We start from the raw sequence: 26,998 nt of genomic DNA on the forward strand, positions 1-26,998 counted from the left end.
ATCGGGATAAAGTCTGAATAAACAAAACGTGGTAAAAACGTAATGTAAGAATAAACCTCGAACTATCAGAGATGTCTGGAGTAGTCTTAGGCGCTCGGGAGCCGGCTCTGCCTTTAACGCGGAACCGACTCCTGTTCCGACGTCTTCGGAGCCGGCACCGCGCCAACTGCTTCGGAGCTTACTGTGAGCTAAAGGCTCTGGAGCCGGTGACGAACAACAATTTTTCAGTGTACAGTAGTGATGGTCGCTCTAGAGCGGAGCCACGGCTCTGGTACCGGCTCCAAGCCTAACGTTCAGGAGCCGGCTCCGACTTCAGCTCGGAGTCATCTCGACTTCGACCGCTACGGAGTCGGCAACGCTCCAACGGCTCCGGAGCTGACTCCGCTCCGACGGTTCTTTTCATCGCACCAACTGCTTCGGAGCTGACTGCGAACTAAAGTCTTTCGTAAGTTCGATCGTACGTTTTTAACCGCCTAGGGTTACGAAGGAAAAAAGGTTTTCCATTGTTCCGTGGCCATAGAGTCGTGTTTTGAAACCGTTGGTACAAAGCCGTTGTAGCGCCCGGCTCTGGTGCGGTAGGAGTTTAGTCGGCGCCGGAGCCGTCAGAGCAGAGCCAACTCCGGACGGAGCCCATCGCTAGTTTGGATCATCAATGTCGAAGATCATAGGGTTTACGATCATCGACTACACGACACTGTCAAGAAGAGTATGCACTGTATATAGGGTTAAGAAGTCATGCATATTGCCTTTTCAATTACCTGCTTTGTCCAGTACTGCTTAATGGGATGTCAAAATGTAATTAAAAGCAGTAAAGTAATCATTTCCTTCCGTCCAAATAAATGCATTGTTCATCTTTTTTATTGAAGCGTCATTTCTTTCTGAGTACACGTCTCGTTTTGTATTTCCACTCTGGATCGTGTGTCTCTCATCTCAGCATTGCATCTATTATCGCACAATTGAACCCATCGCTTCCTGCTCCGTTAAATTATCTAAATGATTCACCACCATACCACGCCACGTACATTAGGTTTTGTTTTCCCCAACTACCTAACAATTTTTGTTTTGCACCGGTGAAGACATCGATAATAGTTGTTTTCCCCTTTCATGCCCCCTTTATCCGTTGCGCGATCTGTGCTCTGCATAACAACTTTAGAAACTGAATGTCTGTCCATAACAATGATTTAAACAAAAACCTGCCTTTTTTGTTTTAAATTTTCGAATAAACGATCGATCGCACGCTGCACACTAGCTGTGCACACATTAGCGGGTTTTTCTTTGTATTCCTTTTCTTTTTCTTCAATCATTTTCTTGAAAAGATATAGAACGTGCATTGTTCATTGTGGAGTTGTATTTGTGATTTCAAAAAGCCTGCAAGCATTGCCATCCCTGTGCGACTTGATATTTGCTTCCTTCGAGCTGTCTTATCTTTTCACCCGAATGCAGGAATTTTAATTGGTTTACTTGTTTAGTGTGTGTATGTTTTTTTTTTTGTCCTGTATGTTTGTGTGCGAGTGTGTGTGTGTGTTTGTTTGTGTGAGATACAATGCACATCAAAATGGATCGAGTTTGATATTTGCACAGGGTTACAGCATGTTTCGGTGTGCGATCAATTAGTTGGTTTAATATCCTTTTTATTTTTTTTAGTATATAGCAAAATAGTCTTATTAAACGGCTATGAAATGCAGTTATTTTGTTAATATTGTTCACGATTAGCTACTATGTTTGTTTTTTTTTATCTCGTACATCATAATATAACCATTACTTCTATATCCATTAGTTTACGTTTATCTCAAACCGCGTGTATCACGCACATCAAAATTGAACCAAAACTGCGTGTAATAGGAAGGATGGGAAAGTGTGCTGGGTGGTTGGTTGAACCGTAGTCGGTATGAAAAATGGTTCGCTTAAAAATCGTCCCCACGAATTACACATTACAATGTTTCCAGCAGGGTTTGATTGGTCCATCGCGTGCAAACAGGACACATTGGGTTGTACATGTGTGGTGGCTGAAGCAGAGAGGAAAGCGATATAGAACAGTGGAAGAATTGGAATGGAGTTTTGTTTGGTTAGGTTAAAAACGTTACAGGAGGATCAAGCGAAAAATATATGCACTTACCATGTTGTGTGTTGTGTATATATTTCGTAAAAGCCCAAGGTACACGAGTGCATTAAAAATTGGTTCAATGTGGATTGCAAGAAGTGAGTATAGTTTGCTCGAATCATTCTCCTACTCATATCGTTAAAAACGACCAACTTATATGACTTATCGATGATATAAACTGGTTTTGTGTCTCTGCATATCTGCCTAAAGACAGACCGTCTTGTCGAGTGGCATATTTATTTCGATGGATTTAATTTGCTTTCGGAAATCATAATTTGTATCTATTATTCACTCCTATGCTGCTGTGAAGTGTTAAATTTGGAAGAAAAAAAACCGCACGTAGAGAAAGAAAGACTACTAACGCCACAGGATGATTGATGCCTTATCACACTTGCGCACTGTATACGTAAAACAACTGAAAAAGTCCAACTAGTGTACTACGCTTCTTAAAATGTATGTACTCAATATTTTAAAGTTTATCGCCGTGCAAACAGCGCACAGCTCCCTTTACTGCAATGTTAACGTTCGTTTTTTTCTTTCTTTCCTCTTTGCATTTAAAAGATAGTCTCAACATTTTGCATGTCAGTTGTTGTACGTATCATTCACGTGCAGACGAATGATTTGGTGATACCAATGGCAACAGACAAATAAGCAATAGACGTAACACCGCACTCAAAGTATGCGTAGGGCACTATTTGTTATTTTGGAACATTCGCAACCAGAAGAGTTGCAAAGTCTGCTTTCCGATGTTCAAAAAGGGTAAACAAGGTTGAATTGCATATACGATGTCGAATTAGCGTTTTATGCTGTTACACTATAGTGTTACAATGCTGAACTGGCCTGAGAAACCCTGTAAGCTTATAACGGAGGTTACCATGTGTAAGATAGAAAATAAGTTTGTGCAATAATGACACAAATCAAATAGCAAATCAAATGCAAAAGTAGCAAATCGACAAACTTCCAATAGGTAAACTTAAACGCTTCGGCTCAAATTATAGGTAATTGAATTTTTAATAAAGGAAAATTCTAGTGCTGTGTTGACGATACGGCGTCAAACCGTCAAGTCTTCACGTTTCTCACATAAGCACTGCTTTTTAGTGCCGCTCGAATTTGATTTCGAATTCCCAAAATATTAATAGTGCCCACGTATCGGATTAAATTACATTTGGTTGTACCACATATTACATTGCTCTTTGTAATACGTTACATTTACTGTCTCATCGTTACAGTGAGGTGACACAGTGAGGCCATTAGGAAATAGTTAATTTTGTGCAAAGTACATTATTTTAGTTATGATATTTTTTTTATAAAAATAAACAAAATAAATGTTTCAAAAACAGTATCCGTTGAACGACATTATTGCAATTGATAACGTTAAATTGTGTGTTGATTTTGCTTCTGCTCTACACAATGTGCTACTCACTTCACAGTAGTACGGCTCATGCAATGTATCATTGTTAAGATGTAAAAGGGTAAGGATAATTTTAGTCAGCTTTTTTATATAATCTTAAACCGTTAGTTACGCTGATCCATGCTATAGTATAGACCTCGCCAAACTGTATACAGATAGTGAATACATACTGCTACTAGTAAACGTAATGGATTTCATATTCAGTTTTAAATCCGTAGCATAAAATATGTTAATAATTATGTTATGTCACTAACTACAAACAGTGAGAAGGAAGAGGGTGGTAAATGTTAACAACGAGCTTAACCGTAATGGACTCGGATTGTTTAATAAGTGTTTGCTATGAATTCATTTTGACCGAGTTCAGCATACCACACCAGTCGAGAAGCGTTTCAAACTCTTTGCTCTCAAACGCGACTTTTGCTCATGTGCAATGCTTCAAAGATGTTTACTAAGAGTTTCAAAGACGGGTGCGGTTGAGATAGAAAATTGGTTTAGTGATGTATTAAGATGCCCTCTATGTCTCTTGCCGATTATTTAGCTTAAAGTACAGAAAACTGTCGGCGATTAATCGTAGCCAGTAAATGAGGGGCCGTCTGCCTATCAATTGCCTTACACTGGTTTTAGAGGTACTGAAAACACCACCGTTCACCGTGTGGATGGATGTTTAATGATTGCAAAAGGTCTATCAAAAGATTTCAGTTTCAATAAGTAATTTGGCGATTGCTAGGTAAATTTGTTCACCACATTTTCGTGCTCGCCATCGGAAAAATTAACGGAATTACGGTTTTGCTACTGCTTTTTTAAAAAGAGGCAAAAAATACGCTTTCTTTCTGGTTAGCACGCAAATCGTTTGTAAAGCAAATTTTGTATAATTTAGAGAGAGAGAGGAAGAGCTGCTAGGGTGCTCTTTCCTTCCTTCAATAGACTTATCAAACAGTTGCAAACATGCAAAAGTATGGTGGCAATAGGACGATTTTGGCATGAACGAATGCATCTGGCGCTAAAGCTTAGTTGGTAAAAGTGGTAAAAGCAATAAAGTTACTACTGAAACATGTATGAAAACACCCGTAAACTGAGCTTCGATAAAGTTGTATGAAACGTACGTACTTTGTAAAATAGTCGCCCGCTAGTAGGCACAAACTTTAATATTCTTTCTAATTTAACTATACTCCCTGTAAATATATTATGCTTCGTGTTTTGCACATCTGGACAACAAACATCGTGGATACTTAAAATACAAAAGCTACTTTGAAAATCTCATCATTAAAAAACAAACAAAACCAATTGAAACCGATATCTATGACTTGGATTCCTACACTGGTTGGTTGGTGGTTTAAAATGTGCATTACTTCACTTATACCTACTATTAATTCAGCTAGCTTGTTAAAGGTGTATCATCAAAGTAAATTTTAATGGTTCTATAAATACAATAGTTATATTTTGAAATGCGTTGCGTTCGAAAAACAAATCTGTGAGACTAGTTCATATCTACGATGAAATAATTACACACAAAAGGATTGTCGTTTGTTAATTGATTTGATTTTTCAACTATATACACTTTAAACGAAACTTTCTACGAAATAAACGAACCCGAGCAGTGCAAGTCGGTTGAATTATGTATTGTGGCTTTTCAAAAGATTAGCATACAAAAAAAAGAGTTCCAACTAGTGATGGGCAGGTCTGACAATACGGCATCGGTCCGTCATCATTAAATGATATAAATAGTGATGTGCAGACTGAATCCGAATGAGTGAATGAGTTAAATCTTAGCAATGATTGAGATGATTTAAACCATCACTAAGAGTAATTAAAACTCAATTATGATTTAACTTTCGGTGCCGACTAACCACTACGTTTTAATTCACTCATTCGTTGTAACGCACTCACTATGTTTTAACTCACTGAGTACGCTTTAATTTACATCGAATTACAGTATTTTTATCTCAAATACTAATTGTATTGGACAATACGGTGGCGGACTTTTGTTTAAATAAATAATCAAACTAATTGTATTGACTGAAATTGTATGTTGGTCATCATGCCAACGTGTTTTAATTTATCGAAGCGAAATTTAACTCACGAGTGAGTGAGTTAAGAAATAGTGAGTGAATTAAAACGTAGCGAGTGAGTTAAAACACAGTGAGTGAATGATTAGTCGGTACGGAGAGCTGAATCATTCCTCGAGATTTAACTCTTAAAGAGTGAGCATAAGATTTAACTCACTACTCTAACTCTAACTCACTCTGAATTAATTCACTTTACTGAGTGGTTCCTTCCATCACTAGTTCCAACAACAAAGCGATGATCAATTTATCAATTAGTGTGGTGCGCGCATTGTGGCGAACTGTTAAAAAATTCCTAAAATTTGCTTTTGATAACTTCCAGTTGATTCACGACGCTCAACTTATTGCACGCCTGTGTGTTTGTGTGTTTCTGCTGTTGTTTTTTTTTTAGGTGTCGTGTAATTATTTCATCATGGGTTGCATGGGTGTTGTAATGTTTTGTAATTAGTTAACTAATATCACATTGTAGAGTAGAAGATATATTTCCATACAATAATGCTTGATTCGTTCGTCGTTTGCCAACTAGCATTTCGTTAGGCTGTGTGCATTTATTTAGGTAACGTATGCATACGTCCTGTTTGATTTGAATCTCACACTAAATAAATCCATGAGATTTATGTTGTTTCAGCGTCTAAACAGAGATTTGCCGCTGTTTGTTGTTCGTTATTGTTGTTTGTTCAACGTGTTTTTTTTGTGGTTTCTGATGGTGCACTTTTACTATTGTTTAGGAGACATTTGCATTGGATCGGTAATCACGAATATTGTTTGTCCATTTCCCAAACGATGTATCGCGGGTTGTTACGTTTATTACATTAGATAACAATAAGTCTTGCATTCCGCAATCCGTAATTTAGCTCTTAATTGATGTAATGCTTGCTTCCTTTTTCTGCATTCAGCTTGATTTTGATTTATCGTAATATATGTGTTTGTGTGTTTGTTGCACCTTACCGTCTTTTTATATCGACCGCATTGCTCAACTAAGATTATTCATAATGCGTAGTGGTGTGTCGTACGGCTACCCTTTCAACAACGAAACACTGCCCAATACCGATAGTCTTGAAGCTGTGAAAGCAGCTTTTATATTTGTTCTGCCATTTTCAAGCGTGTCATAATTTTCCATTGAATAGCTATGAATTTAAATTAATTCCATCTACAAAATAACATCGGTTTTTTTTGTTTTAAATAGATTTTTACGAATAATTTTTGAAAAATGGCTATAACCATCGTTTCATCGCTCGGTTCCCCTTCCTCTGCCTAGTAGCGAAATTTACTTAGCCTAACGGTTACGTTGTTAGTAATGGTAGCTAAAGTTTTTCACAACATCTTGCCTTTAGCACGCACCAAACCAAATAAAAAAAAAAACAAGAAACATGCAAAACGCTCTAGTGCTCGGCCCCAAAACAGACACACTCACACACACTTACTTACCCACAGTTTAATGCTGCTTATACAATGGCACGGTGCTGTTTTTCTGGTGTTGCGTTCTGATAAGGTACCGTATCCGCCTCCGCCTCTGCACCGTACCGTATCCGGTAGCGCAAAGCGTGCACAATCATCGGATTGCCGCTTACAGTTCCTGCTAATTAGTTCTTGCTAGCTAGTGCCACCGGCATCGCTAATAAGCATTCTTTCGCCGCGAAACGCCGTGCCTTCCTTAATGTGATTTTAATTTTGCGTTTTGGTGCCGATGTTCCGATCCGGCGGTTTGTAGAATTGCTGTACGAAATGTAGCAGATCGTATACCGCGCCCGGCCCTTTCCCAGGCTTCATGCAAATAAAATCGTCTAGGCTGTGGGTGCTCGCTGAAACGCAAAACGAGTTGTTTTAGGTATCGTTCAAACTAATTTGCAGATTTTCCAATTCAAACTCAAACGCAGCCCGCGTACTTACCGCTGGTCTGGATTGGTGAGTAGGACGGCGGTGGTTTGATCCAGGATCCATCCGGTCTACGCATATGCCGCCGGTCGGAGGAAAACTCTGCCAGATATTTTTCTGCCGGTATCACTCTGAAGAATCTGCCGTCCCAAGTGTCCCGCCCGACGAAAAACGAAACGGAGGTGTATGGATAAAAGTAGAAACAAAACGAATTAAATTTGACACACGATTCAAATTGATTAACGATCGAATCCGAGCGCTCCGTTTGATTTGCCCTTGTTTCGCGGATGAAATCGATAGCGCAAACCAGCGAACACAAAAACAAAAAAAGAACCGGTAAACCTTGAGGCTAATGATTGTTGAATATGGCTGACGAGCAAAAACCTACCTGTGATGTTCCGGCGTTAAGGCATAATCCGATCGAAACGTTTCGGTAACATATTTATGAAAGTAGGTCGGGAACGGTAACGTGGTGTCTAGATCAAACACCAGACACCGGTTCGGCGACGGATTGTGCATGAAAAATACGTGGTAGTCCCATATCACCAGCTTCTCGTCGCCCCGGCCCGCCTTCTGTCGCCACAGGGGTACGGTGCGCCGTTCGTTCGACACAAACACAGCGTAACATTTCGGCAGCTCCGAAGGGTACGTTTTCTTTACTTGTTCGCACAGTTTCCAAACATTTTCTTCGCTACAGTTGTGAGAAAAAAAAAAACGAAAAGAATGAAAGATTTTTAAACATGAAACGTTTCACAATTATTCTGTACAAATTCTATAACTAAGTATATCGAGTAATACATTAGCAGCAAGCCAAGTTAAAATTGAATTTTTCATAGTATTATTGTACTTGAAACAACACGGTAAATTGTCATTCCTTTGCTTTCTGATTATGTAGTTGATAGCCGGTGATTGGTAGTGTGACGAATAACTGCTGAGTAATTTCGCTACAATCACTACTATCGTGCAACATGTAGCTTAGGTCACATTCCCAGGAGAGTAACGGTTCCTGCCCCGTAGGACATACTTCAAAATCTCCTAAAAAAACATTGGTTTTTAAATAAAGTTAAAAAATACTAAACTTTCTACTTCAAATTTACTGCTCCACATTTCCTACATGTTCAACATTCACATATGCTCTGCCTGTAGGTTGTAGACTCTATCCGAAACAACTCTTCTGGTCGGTAAATACTTAAATGTAACAAAAATCTCTCTTCCGGCATTCGGCAGCATTATTGCCACTCGCACAGCATCATAACCAGCGGAAGTGTACCAGCATCCGGCATTGCGAAGGCACTCAAAAGCACTGAGAATGTAGAACCCGACGACTGCGGCTGCTGCAGTACGTTTTGGCAACACCAAAAAAATTCACTACAAGGTCGAGGTTTTCCAATTGTATTTACAAGGGGGTATGTTCCTTAACCAGAACGTCAAGCACGAGTATAAAATGGAATAAAAGCGAACTGCAACTCCACCAGGCGAAATGACATTGCAACACTCTTGCAGGCACTTCTCTGCTGCACCAGTTATCCAATATCGTAATGAAAATTTTATGCTCTACTTTGAAGGTCATTTGAAACATTTTATAGCTTTCATAAACATGAGTTCATGGTTTGTAACGCCTGACCAATGCTGTTTGCTTAAAATGGTACTAGCAAACACCTTAATCCCGAATGAATGAATGAATCCTCAAGACTACAGTTGTAAGGACCGAATGTGAAGAAGGGAGATTAAGTGGACATCTTGTCTAACACATCGAACATCCAGTTCATATTTCTACTGATAGCTTTAAGACGGAGTCACAGCTGATTGATTTGAAGGATCCGGGGAATTTCCCATTCTACTTAAGCAGTCAGTCCTTCCAGGTAAGCAGGTGGAGTTTTAGTATGCATATCTTCGATACCAAGATTAATAGGTTTGCTATTGAACTGATGTTTACGGGGAAGGATTGCTGCACGGTTGAAGATTATCCAATTATTCCGGGTGGAAATTCTTAAAACTTTGGTGCTGCTCCCATAAGGACAGTGATCGAACAGCTGACAGATGTGGAAATCATTTCGACAGCTGGCGTCCTTCACACAAAGATCATTGCTTTGAAGTTACCAGTCAAAGGTTAGCTTAGGCTTTTAATCAACTATCGGAGGATCTATTGAGATCTATTAAAAACAGTCATCAAAAATGAATGAATCGTATATCTTCAACCTAACGCTTTTCAAAGTATGACACGTAAACGCCATACGATACAAAGTAGCGTAGACGTTAAATCAACATCGCTGTGCTCGAGAACTCTGTTGGTAATTGATCACTTTTTAATTTTCTTAACGCCATACCACAATGGCCAAAAGCGATGAACGAACGAAAACGACCCTTCGCAAACAGAACAATAAGCAAACGATCAAGAGAAATACTTTTCCACCACACTTTCCAATTCATATTCGCCACTCTTTGTCCCGAAATCACCAACGCTTTGCTGCCATCAGCCCCGACTCGTCAATCTTCTGGAATAGTCTTGAGTCGGTAGGGTCGAAATATATAAAAAACGGCCGGAACCGAATGGCAAACAGCGCGCAAAAGGGCATGCTTTTTGTTGAGTGGATCGAATAAATCCTTACCCATTGGAATGAAATATCCATCGAAAGGGTTCTTTTTAATGTCGCGCAAAAGGCTCAACGAAAGTGAACCGACCTATTTGCAGAGGAATTAATTCGTAGCTTCTGCGAAGTAAACGGAACCCTACGCTCTTTAACGTTCTGTTCCCGGCCAGCGGTAGCATTACCAAAGACAAAACCCCTCAATATCTTGACGACCGTACGAACTTAATTAATGTCTTCCGATGCATAAGAGCAAAATCCAATCTGATGGTGGGAAGGACGATTTAAATTATGTTTGTAAAATTGGGTAGGTCTAACAAGCTTTTAGGTCACTTAGAAACGTTTCGGTTTGTATGCGATTCGATACCCGGTCCTACTGCCTGAGCGACCATATATTTAAAAAAACATTTCTATCACATAAAATCAACAGGTTTCGTTTTATCTTTGTATTAGCAAACAATTTCTTTAACATAAATAAATTTCCAAGCAAATCTTAGCCCAAATTTAAAAACACATTGAATCGTGTTTAATAACAATGCAGCACTGTACCAAGCAAGCAGAATGCTTATTGCTTTATCAAACTCCCATTACTTAGGTTGAAACAACTGGTCCCGCTGGGAGAGTGTACGTTAAGGCTGGGCGGGCTTCGGAGACACTCAGGGGCTATTGTGACCGGAACAATTTACCAAAGGGAAGGATTTAGCAAAGGCTGTTACACCAGTAACACGAAGAAGAGATAAAACACTTAGGTACATCGTAATCGAAGTGCATGCTTTCCTGTTGTTTTTGGCGGTTACCGTGAGTAGAGCTTGCTTTCCACTCATGGAAGCAAAGCCCTCGACAGTGTAATTGTATTTTTCCCCAAGTTGTGGCATTTGTTTTAGCCTAGGTTAACTGGTAACAATCCGGACACCAGCTGCACTCAACTCGTCCATATAACTGAGCGAATTGTTTTTATCACTGTAGCAGGAATATTCCTGGTGCAGGACGATAGAAACTTCATCATGGTATCGCATTTGATTTGCAGTATACCCCAACGACATAAATATCAGCCTTTCTAATGCTTTTATGTGGACATTCTGTCACAACTGTGTGATGTGTTACACCGAAACCCACCTGCGTCCTGATGGAGCCCTGAGCGCCCGGTATAAAGCATAACGCGTGCAGGAACATTATCGCCATGCACATACACACTATTACGATCACGCGCCACGGTATGCTTTTAAAACAAAGAAATAATACGCTATATAGAGGTTAAAAATTCATTCGTTGCAGCAATGATATTCAATATTTCATTGCTTCGAGACCTTCCACTGTCTGTGCGTGTTTGTGCTCGGGCAGAAAAGTTTTCCCCTTTTTATTCATATCGCTGCCCCTCGCCATGATTCTAATCTTCAATCGGCATGTGAGACGACAGCCAGCCAGCCAGCCAGCCAGCCAGCCAGCCAGGAAACATACATACGTGTATGTGTGTGTGTGTGTTTTTTTTTATTCCTCGTTGAACATTGCACACAGCCTCCAAAACTGTTTATTTTTTACGCGAACCAATCAACGTACGCTTTATGTCGGAGCCATGGCAGTTCTGCCGCTGACGCTGGTCTGTTTATCGTTTCCATTAGAGGAGCAAATCAGATTGCTCACTGATTAACTTTTGGCTGGCCGTTATTTACTTATGTCATTTTAGTTATGAGTATGCGTCGTACTCGGCAAACGCGAAGAGTAAAGCACCAAATGCAAATATAGCCATGCATGCGTCTCGACACTCTCCTATGGGTCGCTCTGAGTCTGATACGAGCCTCAAACATTTCAGTTATTGCTGGTCATTGGGAACACTGTTCCGTTTCCATCGTAGAGTAATAAAAGTTATGATTTTATATTCAAAGCGATAAGACTAATCAACCATTTTTAACGTTAAATCTAAAAGCTAGCGTCAAAGCTGCAACGGCTTGCCCAAAGACCATCACGCTTAATATGGACTGAAATATTAAAATATCGATAACCAATGGTAAGGGATCACAGGAACTGGTATCGAAAGCTCGCCCGGAAACAGTACAACAATTCCATTATCATTATCATTTTTCCAACCCTCATCCCAGCCCCGCATACCTAGCCGGCATATTATAATGGATGGCGGAAAAGGTTTGCGTAATAAATTCACAAATAATTAGAAACTGAAATCCTATACGCAGACTCGGTTTTCCATTTTGTGCAATGAGAAAGTCCCATTCATCATTACCGGCACGGCCATACCGTGCCTCACGCAATTTTCAATGCAAATTAGATCCTGAGATCCTGAACTGATCAAATGAATAGCAAAACAAAACAAAAAGCACCAGAAAAGTAAATTTCACACAAACCTAAGCACGTCATTCTAATTACATGATTGAAATATAATAATAATATTGTAGCCTAATCATTCGGACCCTATTTCCAACATTTTTGCACCAAATAAGGTCAGAATGCACAACAAAGTCGAAGAGACATTTTGCCGTTTAGAAGGATTTTTTTTTCAGCTCTTCAGGTCTTCAGCAAGACAGTGGAAGATGTTTTAATTTTGCTCCTGGACAGGATGTTCTGGCTGTTCAGAAGCGCAGTGTCCAAAAGCCTTCGTTCGGTGTGCGATACTGGGCGGGGCATGATTGGGTTTTTCCGCTAATGGAAAAATAATTAGTTATATTTTTGGGATCCCGCTTCCTTCGTTCGATGTTCGACGAAATTTACCACCTCATCTTGTTGAATCGAAGGCGCGGTAGCATGTGTTAATAAAAACCGAGCCTTTTACCCCAGCAGCGAACCAGCGAAGGTTTTGCGATTTTTTACCAGCAACTCTTTGTATTACAATCGATATGATACTGTGCAATGGATTAATGCACAGTTTTTGATTATGATTTCGAAGGAAAAATTAAGCTACAAAGTACAAAACAGATTTGTTAATTTGTTTGCAGAGTTGAACAATGCCTCTGATATTTTTTTTAACTACCATTAACGATAGGACTTTCCTCTTACGAGGTCACCTTTCTTCCTACATAGCGCTCTCTTGATATCATTGACAATAAAGGTAAGAAATATAGTTTTGCATTCAACCGACCCCTGATTGGTCAACGGCGCCGGGCGCCTCAATAGACGAAGGTGAAAATTGGTGACAGTTTTCTTTCCCTACTCTCGTACCGGTTACGTGCGCTAACGCCATTACCTCACGTCACGCACATTTGGGATACATGATGATTGCATGCACGTAAAATACTTATATGAGAGCACAAATAAAAAAACCACACAAGAAACCCCATTTCTTCTTACGCCTGACAAGGGTACAAGGTCGCAGAAAGGAGAACGAACTTCAGAAACTTTTCTCGACCCTGATCGTTGATGTACGATAAGGTAAATAGCGTATCAATACTCACTGGAAAATAATACTCTTTATACGCAATAGCCTTTGTATACCTTGAACCGACGTAGTACACCCTATAAAAGTACTTTAAAAAGTTAGTAAAATTTAAGATAACTTTAAGAAAAGTAAACAAACACATAGGCACACGGAGGCTATAACAAAGCAAACAGCTCAACGTTCAATTGTAATAAAAGAAAACATCATCTGCTCGCAAGTGTTACCACTTTTCAGAGTAAAATCATGAACGAGGCCGGAGGGACATTAAACCAACCCATATCACTCAACGTGTTGGTGGGCGGCACAGGTGTGAGTGTGAGTGAATGAAGATGGCACGGCTTTTATGTATCCACCAGGGAGTAAAACAATTCATCGGACCTCGTTTTTGACTCGTTTGCAGCTGCTCGGGCGAGCCTCGCCGTGGTGGGGACGATAAACATGTCGTCTTGCCCTGTGCAACGGCAGGGATTTATTCAAATAAATTCCATTCGTTTTGGAGTGTGCGAGTGAAGTTGAGCGAGTGGAATTGATTATCTCCGCCTCAATTGAGTGGTCCTTCTATAGACGCAAGGCTCGCTATAGACCAAGAGCTGGTGTGTTCCGACGCCACTGCTCCTTATGCAAAACCAATCACGCTGTTTGTCAATGTTCGCAATACTTTCCCATGCTTTATTGCCAGGAGACATGGCCGCTGTCTTTTCTTTGAACGGCTGTAGAAAGGACACAGCAGAGAACCCTCTTGATCAGTGCTATATGTATGGAGAAGGTGTAGGCTGAATGATAACTACCATTTTCGAAATAAATATGCCTGCGTTCCATTCCCATATGGATGCCGTTGGTAAGTGGTGCAGAATTTACATTTTCTTCGCAAACTCATATGAAATTATGCAAATCAATCAAAGGAAAATTTTCAAGAGAAAAAAAAGGTTCAGAGTTTATCAACTCCTTCAGGGTCATATTTCCCACTTCCCGAATCAGTTTAATGCAACTTTAAAGAAAATTAACATTATTTTTAAATTTGCATAACAGATATGTACATGTTTCCGAAGCATTACAAAAGGAAAAATTAGCTATGCACCTGATAGGTTCCTTAAAGTATACGAGGCACTTTTGTATAATTCGCGGCGCGTACACGAAGCTTCCGAGGGCACGGCACTGGCAAGTGTATTTATTTTTGCTGATTCACAAAGTTTCTGTTAACAATAACAAACTTACAGTTCACCAAATTTGCCTCAATGGTATCACGTAACCAAAAGCACCGCGCTAGCACTGTAAAGCTCCACCGGGGCGCTCCGGCAAATGGTGCTCTGCACGTGGATTAACCTTTTCTTGGAGCCATCACAAAACAACCGAAACTGAACGCAAAATTCAAACGGAAAATGCGGCCTGGCCTGGTAGTGTAGGAGATAAACCTTCGCATCTGCAAGGGCTTGTAAACAAGTACCACATAAAACGAGCAAGTAAAACAGAGAAAGCAAACGGCAAAACATCACGTCTTTGATCGTCTAGCATCTTGAGGCGGATGGTTGCAAGATAAACAGGTCAGATCGAAAGCTTTTCAGTAAATCCTAACCTAAATGGCGTTGCCCGGGCGCGCCACCACCGGCTTAACTTGTCGTATTATTCACGATGTACAGCGAGAAGGATAGCGAAGGTCATTTAGGGTGTAATTCAGTGACTAAGATAACCTGCTGCCCGGCGCAGCGCTTTCGGTAGCGTTTGATTCAGAAAGGTGGTACACCGTACCTTGCGTACCAACAACATACATGAAAGATTAAAGAAACCACCAGCAACAAATATGGTTGCAAGAGCATACTTGCCATTGGTTGCCTCTGCCGTTCGCAAGTACGAGTGTTTTGCAGTTGCTCTTTTGATTATCCAAGCAAAGCTTTGGTGCAGGATGGTGGTCATGGTGCTTGGATATTTGTTCGTCTTAAACACAGATCGACAAAGTAAAATGAGAAGCATTAAGCAAAGGGAGTAGATTATTTCAAGCCAACCCAGAAGTTTGGTTAGTGAGGTACAGCTTTTGCAGTACGCTTGTTGATAAAAGCTTTAAACATTTTTTTTTGATATTCTTTCTGTGCGACAGGTGTAATATGACTCAGCTCGCATCAAATCGAATCCGAAGAAGGTTGTTATGTCAACTTCAAATAAATATCCGATGCTTTGGGGGCATCTTTTGCGGCAATGTAACAATTTTCTCAATTTATTATCTTAAACACAATACCGATAACCAACATTGGTAATATTACTGGTGTTCCCTTATTCCTCAAAACTTCTCCAGTCCAAGAGAAGTATCTTCTCTACTAAAAACACCGATCGCATGCTCAAAAGATACTTCTCTACTAAAAAAAACCGATCGCGACGAACTCACGTAAGCCTCTGAAACATAAACTCTAACCAAAACTGGCGAATGCCTTTTGCCAAAGCTCACCATCATGCAGCGAATTACACTCACCAGGCTTCAGATTGGTCATATCATGAGAATGGCACCGGACGTGCGACCCCGCAAGGTCGTCAAGTTACCAGGACATCCATGTAAAATGTAGTTAAACCAGCACCGAAATCTATTCGAAATTTTTGACTTGAATAAATTTTCACGTTTAAATGAGTTGGTGCTAATTTTCTTAACTTTTGTGTCGAATTATGATTGGATTTATGCAAAGCAATTAGATCGAAAGGCAGAACGTTACTTTGGTAAAGATCGATCAAGTGGCACTAAACCTTGGATTGGAGATTATCCCGGCGAAAAGCAAAATAGTGGTAACACCACCAGCGGTCCTGCCACACACACACAATGATAAACGCTGGGGTGATGTACGGGTGGTCAAAAGCTATCCGGGTCAAAGCTCTTCTTCATCTTTTTTGGCTCCACAGCCTCGAAAGGTCTTGACTTGCCTTAACTGATATTCCTTGACTTGATTTTACCTTTATTTATTTATTTATTTATTTATTTTAGTATTGTGCTATAGATTTAAACATCCAAAAGGGCATTCCCTAACCACTTAAATCTATTAACTAACCTAGCCCTGTCCGTGTTACACGCGATCCATTTCGGCTTTTTAAGATGGCAATACGCAAGTGATAGTCAAAATTGTGAAAATGCTTGTTAAAAACTCTACTCATGTCTGCAATAGGATCATGTGGTGCATAGACTGATCTAGTTCATGGCAAACGGATAAATTTGGCCGGAGCGAATAACCCTTTCAGGCGCATTCATGTTGATGCTCGAGAGAAGAAAGATAGCATCAATTTCCCCTCTTAATATTTTGGCCATAAACACATATTGCGCTATTTCGTGTCTATGTTCCAATGGCGATAGTCGTCGGCATAGCAAAGCATTTGAGTGTTTTTGGTTAAAAGCGTGCTGTCATTGTACAGTTGGTATAAAATATAATAAATAGAAGTGGTCCTAGATTGCTCCCCTGTGGAACCCCTAAGGTGCTGGCAAAAGCATCCGATTCACAATCTTCTATCTTAAGACCGAAACCACTTTACAAGATCTACAGAAATACCTAACCATTCGAGTTTTTTCAGTAAAATATTATGGTTAATACGACCGAAGGCAGCTTTGAAGTCTGTATATATCACATCAGCTTGAAAATCAGTGTCCATTGTTTTAATACATGCAGACGTGAATTGAACTAGGTTTGTTGTCATAGAGTCATGTTGGCATGGAGATATGTACTGCAAACAACGTGACATAAGGGCCGCGAAGACAAGCGATACGCGTACTTTCGCAAAAGCTGACGGCGATGTGATGCCACGGTAGTTTTCGATACAGCTTTTGCTTCCTTTCTTAAAGATCGGTATCATAAATGAGGCTTTCCACGCATCAGGAAATCTTTTATGTTTAAGCGATAATGCAGATAGGTCACTGATAGGACGACACAACGTCTCGGCACACTTAATAAGCAATGCAGAAGGGATTCCGTCAGGGCCAGGTGTAAAGAAAATTTCAGCTTTTTGATGGCAAAAGCAACCGCGTCCGGAGTCACAGGAATACTTGAAATGGAACAGTCGAAAACATCCTTAGGCAGGCGCTCGAGCATAGGTTTATGGGCAACATTGTTGTCTTAAAAAACTTTTTTGAAATTGTCAGCGAAGAGTTGGCAAGCTTCCTTGCGAGTATGCACTGTATTGCTACCCAGTGTTAAGTTTCCAGGAATTGTATGATCTTTTCTTTTGCTGTTAACATGGCTCCAAAATGCTTTAGGATTACGTGTAATGTTGGATTGCAAACTATCGTTGTATTGGCGCTGCAGTGCAAGGTTTAACCTTCGGTAATTGTTGACAACAGTTGATAATATGATTCTATTTTCTGGCGTTCTATTTTTTTGTATAAACGAAGTGCTCTCGCTTTCCCGGTTTTCAGTGATTTGAGCATTCTATTCGACCAAGGAGTAAACACCTTTCGTCTATATGATGCAGTGCAGCATTGCGATAATATGCTGTGAATGCTGGTCATGAAAGTGTGAACGGCTGCATAGACTGTTAAGGATGAGTTAATGCGCGACCAATCAATGTTGCTTAGCATAAAGTTGATTTTATTGTAGTCAGCTTTGCGAAAATTGTACGAACAGCATTGCATATTGTCAGGAATGCTTAAATTCACAATGTTAATCGCGCAGTCGATAGTTAAGCATGGATGATTGTTACCTTTGATACATCAACGGCCGAAAGTCTTCTTCTTCTTCGTATTCCTTGGCACTAAACCTTGAAAGGCCTCGGCCAGCCATTGCTGGTTTACTGTGACTTGATTTTACCCGTAGCAAAGTAGTCAGCTCTGCATACGGGGAGGCGATTTGGATGAGATTTGAACCCCGGTCCTGCCGTGTAAAGACCGGCACCGCTGTCTCCTGAGCCAGGTCAAAAGTCTGCACCAATAATAACATAGGTGTTGTGATACGTGCATGGGTGCTGCCTGTCAACCGGTTAGAATGTAGCCTTAGGAAACTTCTCGACTTCAAACTCCTGACGTGAATTGGCCCACCATTATTGGCCTACACAGAACACTGATAGTCCCAGTATTCACATACGCTTCTAAGACATAGACTCTGTCCAAAACTGGCGAATTACCCTTCGCTTCGAAGACTTAGAAGACTTTAGTTAATGTACATTTCGTTTCTTTTTATTTGATATTAGAGCAGCAATTTTGCTAAAGTGTTGATTTAAACCGATTTTTTTCGAACATTTTATAAAAAGTAATGTGAATGTGTTGAAGGTCCTGCCTTAACGAACTGCTAAGTCATGTATGTCATCGAATGGCTTATTGTTACCACGTAGTAGGATGGTACAACAATAAGGACACGACGGGGGACCGATCCGGATGGGACTGGATCCCAGTCCTGCCGAGTAAAACCGGAGCCCATGAACCGATCGTGTTATGACAAAGCCAATGAACAATCTGTTAAGTCTTCAAAGATATGGAGAGAAGAGGCGTTTAATTAAGAAAAAGATATGAGAATCGAAACATCTGCCCAGAAATGCCGGAATATTAAATTGCCAGACGACGGCGCTAAACCTGTCTGCAACGCAAGCTTTCGACAAGAAATTTACATACAAATAATGAAAACAAAAATCTGCAAAAACCAATTCCAAATTAATTTTTTTTTATCGCTGTTTTGGTATTATTCGAAACAACTTTATCAAACGACACTCTCATTAACCATGCATTAAATTTACTTTAAACAATTTAACACATCTTATCCGAATCAGGTAACCTTTACAAAACAATTTGAATAATGCCATAATGTTGAATAATTCTTCGTCCTAGAAATGTCTCCCGTACACTAATCATTCACGATGCCGGTGAGAATTCTACCTCGGTTATTTTGTAATTGAGCAATACATCGTTTGGTACGCTGCGGTAACATGTGATAGCATCCGGAACGCAACAGTTTTTACAAGCGATCTACCATCAACCCAAGAAACGCCGGGTAACGACGAAGCACTCTAGAAATTTGCTTACGGTAGGGTTAGCACATGATTTCCATACCTTTCTTTGGCAGTAGAACTGACCACCGTCGTGAGTGAGCTCTGGAGGGTGCTGGTGCCGGTTTCAGCGCCACGGTGGTACGGGCCAGTCAAAAGCAAAGCGCATACCATACCAAGTGCCTTTCCCGTTTCAATCCTCGCAGGATACGTGTCCGTGGTTTGTGCCGGTGTCTACGTAGCCGTGTGTTTCCATTTTTCAAATTACCATCATAGTCAGGGGCAGCACTCAAAAGCAACTAAATTATGGGTATGTGACCAGAAATGTAGGGCACCATACAAAGTTGGTGCGATGTATATCAGCGGGTCTCCAGTCGCCGGACGCCATCAAATTGGTATCGTCCTGCCACTGCTGCTGCTGCTACTGCTGCTGGAATAATTCTAGTATCGTCGGCACCTAACGCGCTTACGATGGTGAGTAAACAGACCTATGCTTCGTATTTTACACAGCTTAGCGTGCTGGGCACAACACTCCAAATCGTGCGTGCATCAAACCTGTGACCGTGGGTCGCCTGCCAGACGAAGGAATCGCCAACTTACCGCCGTACCGTACCCAGGAAGCTCGGCGATGCCTGCAAGCTTACCAAAAGGCTGTGAAGTGGTCATTATTATGGGTTAGCATGCGATGCGCATAAAAATCCAACCTCCGGCGTCTCCAACCTCCGGGACCCTCTCTCGTACACGGCTGGCTGCGTCTCCTTGCGAACTTATAAAATCCCTCGAGATAGATTCACCCCCGGAGTGTAAGTGTGTGTGTGTGTGTGTTTGCTTAAAATGTGTTCTTATTACACTCGTTCTTCATCCTCGATGACTACCTCGTTTAACACAACACAAAACACTACGTCCAGCTTTATTGGCTCCATTCGTAACAGCTCGTAACAGACGTGTCAGCCACGCTGTCCTTCTACAACGGAAGCTCGTCACAAGCCGCCGGTATCCCATCGAACCCCCTTTTTTATCGACGCTTGACGCCGCAAGCCAACTTTCGAAAGACAAAGAAAATCAATCTAAAGTGTCTTGCAATCTTTCCGATACAATCTCACCCGGCCTGCATCATGTATTAATAATAAAGTTAAAACATCAAACTTCCCCCTGAACATGCTTTCCCTTATGTGCTTATGTGCTTAGTAAATTAAAGCATTGCAGCATACGTACACAAAAAAAAACCACTCCTAGTCGGAGAGTAAACTTTGCACAAAGAGCTCATCAAATTAATAAACTTCTGATAGGATGACGCTCGCTTTACCAACCACCATCGCGCTCGTGTGCGGTGGTCGTGACCGTTGTTATTACGGAACAGCATGCACAAAATTTTGGTTTCAACAAATGAGCTTAAAATTTTGAAAGTTCAGTAACTTACTTCATGCGAGCAAATGTATATTATTTTTACTTTTTAATAATAACCAGGCACTCTTTAAAATTAAAGTCAAAGACCAAAATCTTCTATATAACTTTTATAAAATGTTCGAAAAAAAATCGGTTTAAATCAACACTTTAGCAAAATTGCTGCTCTAATGTCAAATAAAAAGAAAAGAAATGTACATTAACATAAAACGGCGACAAAGTGTTGGGTTTTTATGACATCTAGCCCAAAACCATTGTTGCGTGCCATTCAAGGTTAACAGTTCCGAGAGGGGTCTGTTCTGGAAAGGTTATTGACAGTAAAGTGAACCAAAAAAAATTTACACATGTATATCTCGATCGTTCTGACACGCCTCTGCGTGAAAACTCCCCATGAGCGCTTTTGCGACATGTTTGACAGTGAAGCGTACGGTATGCGTATGCGTGCGTGTTTTGATATTTCCGCAACGAAGAACAGCTAATCGCTAAACAAAAGTATCACAAATAAACAAAAGCCACTCGAATCCATCGCACCAATGCTTTACCCACTTTAAATTTCTGAATACCGAAATTTGTACATCAAATCTAAAACCTTATCCCTGATAATAACGGCTGCCGATACCTTTATACCACAGAATACACAAGCTTTAGCGATGTTCGATAATGGTTACATTCATTTGATTTGATTGCTAAGATATTATCGTTATGTCTAACCACTCGCCACTGCCTTTACACAATGAGTGGGTGAGGTGCTAGTATAATCAACATGAATCGTTTAGAAGAGTAAATTGCACCGGGGTACATTCACGTATAATCCACACACGCGCGCATCATTATGCGAAACTATGCGAAAACCCCACCCCCGGAGAAAAGACAAATAAAAAATACAGTGAAAGATACAGCAAACGGGAGCCTAAAACATTACAACATAATTCAAAGGCCAGAGTGCAAATGGGGGCCGATGGACATTGCACGTAAAAGAAAAGCACATCCTCAATGTGCTTTCCCTGTCCGTGCCCGCAGGCAAGATTGCCATACACCGAACCTTCTGACAGCCCAGCTTGGCGCCAAGATGCTTCTCATTTGTAGTTAGACGATAATGATGGGTTGGAAACGGAGGAAGACCGCAATACGGCCGGGTATCATTCATTGCCCCGGTCCGGTGCTGTGGAACGTTTTCCTCCGAAAATGTCATGCTTTTGGCACTCCCTTCGGAGCGTTCTGTTGAATATTTAGCCCTATATATATATATATTGGCTACACGAGCAACGATGGTAATACTCCAATGCTGCTACTACTGCTCCCCAACCGCATTTGCCAGTATCTTTTCCCTGTAGTTGATGGTCAAGCAAGTATAAAGAAAGAAAAAAACCGAGAAGAATAATATTCAGCAGTGGCCGCCCGCCGAGAGCATGGTCCAAAGAAATCATAAAACACAACGAAGGAGAGGAAAACCCGAAAGACGTTTTAGCTTTCCGTGGCGAACAGGACTAAAAGCGTTAGCCAGTTTGATGATGACGATTGGGTAGAAGAAATAAAAAAAAGAGTATAAACATTCTTATGTTTCTCGCTCGCCCGCGCGCTGCGGCTCTTAATTCACCCGCCGTGGAATGTCACAGCCCGCTTCTTATCACCAATGATACGCTGCTTTCGCTCTGATGAAATTACGTGGCTGTAATGGAAATGAAGTTAATAGGTAAAATGTGCACCGGACCGCACACGAACCATTTCTATCTATTCCATTTCAAATTATTCCATTACGCTGCACAAAAATTAAATGATTAAAAATCTTTTGCGTTTTGCAACGGAATAATCCCGCACCGAAAGGATACGCTGCTGCTATGCTACCTGGCATTCGATATGAAGCATCATGCTGCCCCCATGAATATTTAGCTGTTTGTGAACTTTATCCTCGCATTTGGAAGTATAAAAAGGGTACAGCGGGTATCTGTTTCCAGTTGTACTGACTGGGATGGTTTTCAATATTCACTTTCAAGCAGATGGATTCGTTTTTACAGCATTGGTTAATGGAATATCATCAATGATATAAATAATATTATTAACAAGGTAATAGCATAAAGTGCGTGATTTGGATTAAGTTTGTGCTATTGGAGAGCATTGGTCAAGATCGATGATCTACCAATACAGCTGAATGAGATTGTTGAGCCAAGAGTTTGAGACTAAACTAAACTAAACAATCCTCGATAACGCTCACGGTTCAGCACCTTCGTCTGCTAATCGATTCACTCCGTGTGGACGGCCTAAAAGGACTTTAAGGGCTGTAGCTTCCGGTGACATTCGCATGACATTACCAGCTCACCGGGGCCTTACGAGTCTAATTCACTGCACGATGGTGAGATCATCGTACAGCTCGTAGAGCTCGTCATTGTAGCGGCTCCCCCATTGTCATTCCAAACATACGCGGCCATAAATCCTTCTGATCATCTTCTTCTCGAACGTGACTAAGAGAGTTTCGTAGGGTTTTAGACAGAGTCCATGTCTCAGAGGCATATGTAAGTACTAGGACTATAGATGTTCTGTACAGTCCCAGCTTCTGCCGCCGCGACCGATAATTTGAGTGGAGAAGTTTCCTCAACATGTGGTATGACCGGTTGGCAGCCAGCAGCCTTGTGCGTTACTCAACATAAATTTTGTTGGCGGTGCTGACTTTTGACCCCAAAAAGGTGATGTTTTGGACGACTGCATAAGTGCGTTCACCTATCTGTACACCTGTACACATTGTTTCTGCTTTCTGTAGTCAGCTGTTTACTTGAGACAGGGTGACTGGGACTGCCCCTAAATTCATCTGGAGAGCCTGGAGAGCTCGGTTTATCGTCTGGTTACTCCCCCGACATTCAGGAAGTCCGGTTGCCCGGTCTAGTTTGTGCAACCCCGTGCAGTCTCGGTTCTTACCCATTTAACAGATCTGTACATCACTCTTGCATAAAACAGTATTTTGTAGCTGGCGATTCCACCTTCAATTTAGTTTTCCCTTCGTTTATTTTGCAGCCGTGGTTTAGGGCCGTTTCTCTGGTTCAATCCTTTGGTAAGCTTTTGCTATGTAGCAGAGCTTTTCTAATGATGTCTATGTCTTGAGCGTACCCTAAGATCAGAATTGACTCATAGAAGATTATCTGCAAAGTTTCCACCTCACAATCTCGTATGACCCTTTCGAACGTACGATTGAAGAGAACACATACGAGACCTTTTCCCTGGCGCAGGTGGTAGCAAGGAGCCCGAAGAGTTTTCCATACACCTTAATGTTGGTCAGGTTAGGAAATGCTAGCTAATCAGTGAGTAATTATTACACTAATACACATTTTTATAATCTTCTATCAATGTGGCAAGCATGCCTTTCACTCATTTCGGTAACTTTACGAATCAAAAGCAAGTACTTAAGAAGTGCGAAACGTGTCGTTAGCTTGTGAAATACGTTTCTCGCATTACTGTAGCAACTTTCATTTTCTTCCCAGAATTTGGAAAATAAAACAACATTCACGGACGGTCTCCTGAAGACAGACAAAACCAAAGGACGACAAAACATTCTAGTCTACAAAGGAAACTGAACAGACGAATTCCACGCATTTTTGTGAAAGCATTTTTCCGGTCATGTGTGAAATGCGGGAAAAAGCACGGTGGGGTAAGCGTGTACAGAGGGGCAGAAGTGTAGGATTGCATTTAACCTCGACCCGAGCATATTTCGGGCCACAATTTCCAACCTTCTTTTGGCCTAGGATGAAAGGATACCGCTCACCGACCAAAGGGCCAAGGGAACTCTTCGTTTGCCAATTGTGTGCTCTTTTCCAGCTCGCGTCCAAAATGGAAAAAAAGAAAGCGATCTCCAAAATTCCGCACCAACCACCAGGCGTCTCCATTGGCGTACGGCAAACGCTTGCATGTTCTGTTGTGCACACTCGTCATCTCGCACGCTCACTCGCGCTCTCACTCTCTCGTCTCACTCTTTTTGTTCTGACATCACAAGATAAACAGAAGCTTTCTTTGTCAAATGCGATGCTGGCCCAAAAGTATGTGTGTAGACCGTGAAATACGTCCAAGGCAAACACCACCCCACACCGTCGTAGCAGTGGGTGCGTGTACATGTTTATAAATGCTCGGCGAGGCGTAAGGAAAACATAAATTGATGTTAAAAAGATTGATTGAGCGCCCGGGACACCGGAGCCGCAACACCACAGCAACGGGCCATTATTGTTGTGTCAGGTGAACGTGCAATTCGCTCTCTCTTAAGGTTTCTCTCTCGCTCTCACTCATACACATTTTCTCTGTAAATAACGAGAGGTTGCTCAAATTTGATGCTGCAAGCAAATATGCAAACAAGAGTGTACAGAAACAATTATTAAATATCACTTACCAGTAACACGAAACGTACGAACAATCGTTGATGTTGGGAAACAGCATAAAGTTTGCATCGTTTGTCGACATTTTCACAGCTCTCCGCTGGCGCTCGGCTTCTCGTTGCCTCGCTGACTGTTGCCTTGCTCTCGACCTATATTTCTTCTACGTGCCGTGTTGGGTTCGTCACGCTCCGGCTTGCCGCGATGAGTTTTCCTCGTGGCCGACACACGGACACTTCAATCAAACGGCTGTCAAGGGGGGATGCAGATTTTCCTCTCGCAAGCTATCTGCGAGCAGCCTTAAAGTTGTTGTTATTGCTGAACGCTCTTCGTTGCCTGCTGTCTTGATGCTGTTCTATATTCTGCTATACTTCGTATCGGCGGCTCCGGGATTTCCTTGCAACCACCGCGTACCAACGCCCTAGCACATACGCTTTTGGCGTATGCCTCTGCCACGCTCGTTTAATCACCCAACGGTGCAAAATGGCACAGAACGCACCCACCGAACGGAAAACGTACTCAGCTTGCGATATCACCGAATCCCACGGCGCTTCACTCACTTGCTTTCTCTCGCAGGACGCACCTAACGCAGGCGAGCAACGATACACACTTCTTAACACTGGGACATCCGCTGTCTAGTACGCGCGATTTGCAAATATTTGACAGCAGGGAGGACTTAAAAAAACTAAATAAATATTAACTTTTTCCTCGTTTTTCCCTGTGACGCTTCCGCCACCAGCACGCCGCTGCTTCCTTAGCAACACGTCCTCAACCACTCGCCGTGCAGTAGCTACTTTGATGGATTACTGTTGTTTGACTTTTATTGATATTGCTCCAGCAGTGCGGTGTATGTTTTCAATTTATCTGGCACGCTCCAGCGGTACGCACAGGCAGACACACGCACTTACTGCTCCCAGACGGCACGTAGCAAACATAAATCAGTCCGAGAAATATGTTAGCCGTTCGGACAATCTGCAGACTGTCGTAATAATTCACTTGCAATTATTCACCACAACATAAATCGATGCGAATAGGACGATTAACACATTCCTGCCTCACACACTCGATCAAGGATGCTGCGGAATCTGTGGCGTGTACGTACGCAGGTGTACGTAGGTTGTGAACAAAGGGCACCGCACCAGTTGGGTTTTCCAATCGAATCGAAGGCCACGCATTAACTGATCTTACGGAACCGACGGTTACAGGTTGATACCGATTGTATAGCTTATGCTGGATGTACCTTCTTCACCGTGCAAGTAGTCCGGAACTTTGCTGCTGGAAAGGGGCCGGAAGGACGTTTGGAGGAAACCAGGGAAATATATTCCTATCTAACCGTTCCTACAGTTTGCGGACTGATGTCATCCTTTGCGCTACGTTATCAATGTACGACGATCCAGCTTCGGGTACAATCGCAATCGCATTCTCAGTGAAGCGTACGCCACATTCGGCAGGAGGTTGGGCCGTGTGTCACTCGGTGCTCCGGAATATCGTCGCTATCGCGCTGCCGATGATGTATGATGGTGCATAACTGCGGTTAAACCCCTACAGGGTTCTGCCAGCTAGGGGTGGGGTTTTCTTGTTGTTGTTATGGGGTGGGGAGGAAAACAGGGAAGGATGCGCGCGACCTCAAACGGCACTACACATACACATGCCACAAATAGGCCGGACGTGAAGAATAACGCAACAAGACCGCAAACCACGGATAACGTTCTCGCACTGGCACGTTGCGACGGAATCACCCTCCTGGTAAGGGCCTGGCACTCTCTTCTTTCACACTATTGTGTTTCTCTCGCGGAAAATCTCGGGACGCGTGCAGAAAGTAGCGCGAGCGAGCACGTTCATCAACAAAACAACACAAGAACCCAACGTTGCTGCGGAAACTGCT

General features: G+C 41.7%; 1 protein-coding gene across 3 annotated transcripts; it reads right to left on the reverse strand.

Annotated features, from left to right (window-relative positions):
• Positions 1-825: 825 nt before the first annotated feature.
• On the reverse strand, positions 826-26,998 carry LOC118512283 (protein N-terminal glutamine amidohydrolase). Of its 3 annotated transcripts, none has more exons than XR_004906280.1 (5): positions 25,131-26,981; positions 7,839-8,141; positions 7,466-7,590; positions 7,004-7,377; positions 826-2,006 (listed from the first exon to the last, which is right to left on the reverse strand). XR_004906280.1 is itself a non-coding variant. In XM_036056505.1 (4 exons), the coding sequence occupies exons 1-4, from the start codon at positions 25,199-25,201 to the stop codon at positions 7,241-7,243; spliced, it is 636 nt and encodes a 211-aa protein (XP_035912398.1). In that variant the 5' UTR covers positions 25,202-26,998; the 3' UTR covers positions 841-7,240. The 3 variants fall into 3 exon arrangements, 1 of the variants encoding a protein (XP_035912398.1); XR_004906279.1 differs by having other exon boundaries at positions 841-2,006; positions 2,117-7,377; positions 25,131-26,998; XM_036056505.1 differs by having other exon boundaries at positions 841-7,377; positions 25,131-26,998.

This window comes from Anopheles stephensi, chromosome 3 (assembly GCF_013141755.1).
Source record: "Anopheles stephensi strain Indian chromosome 3, UCI_ANSTEP_V1.0, whole genome shotgun sequence".
Taxonomy (NCBI): domain Eukaryota; kingdom Metazoa; phylum Arthropoda; class Insecta; order Diptera; family Culicidae; genus Anopheles; species Anopheles stephensi.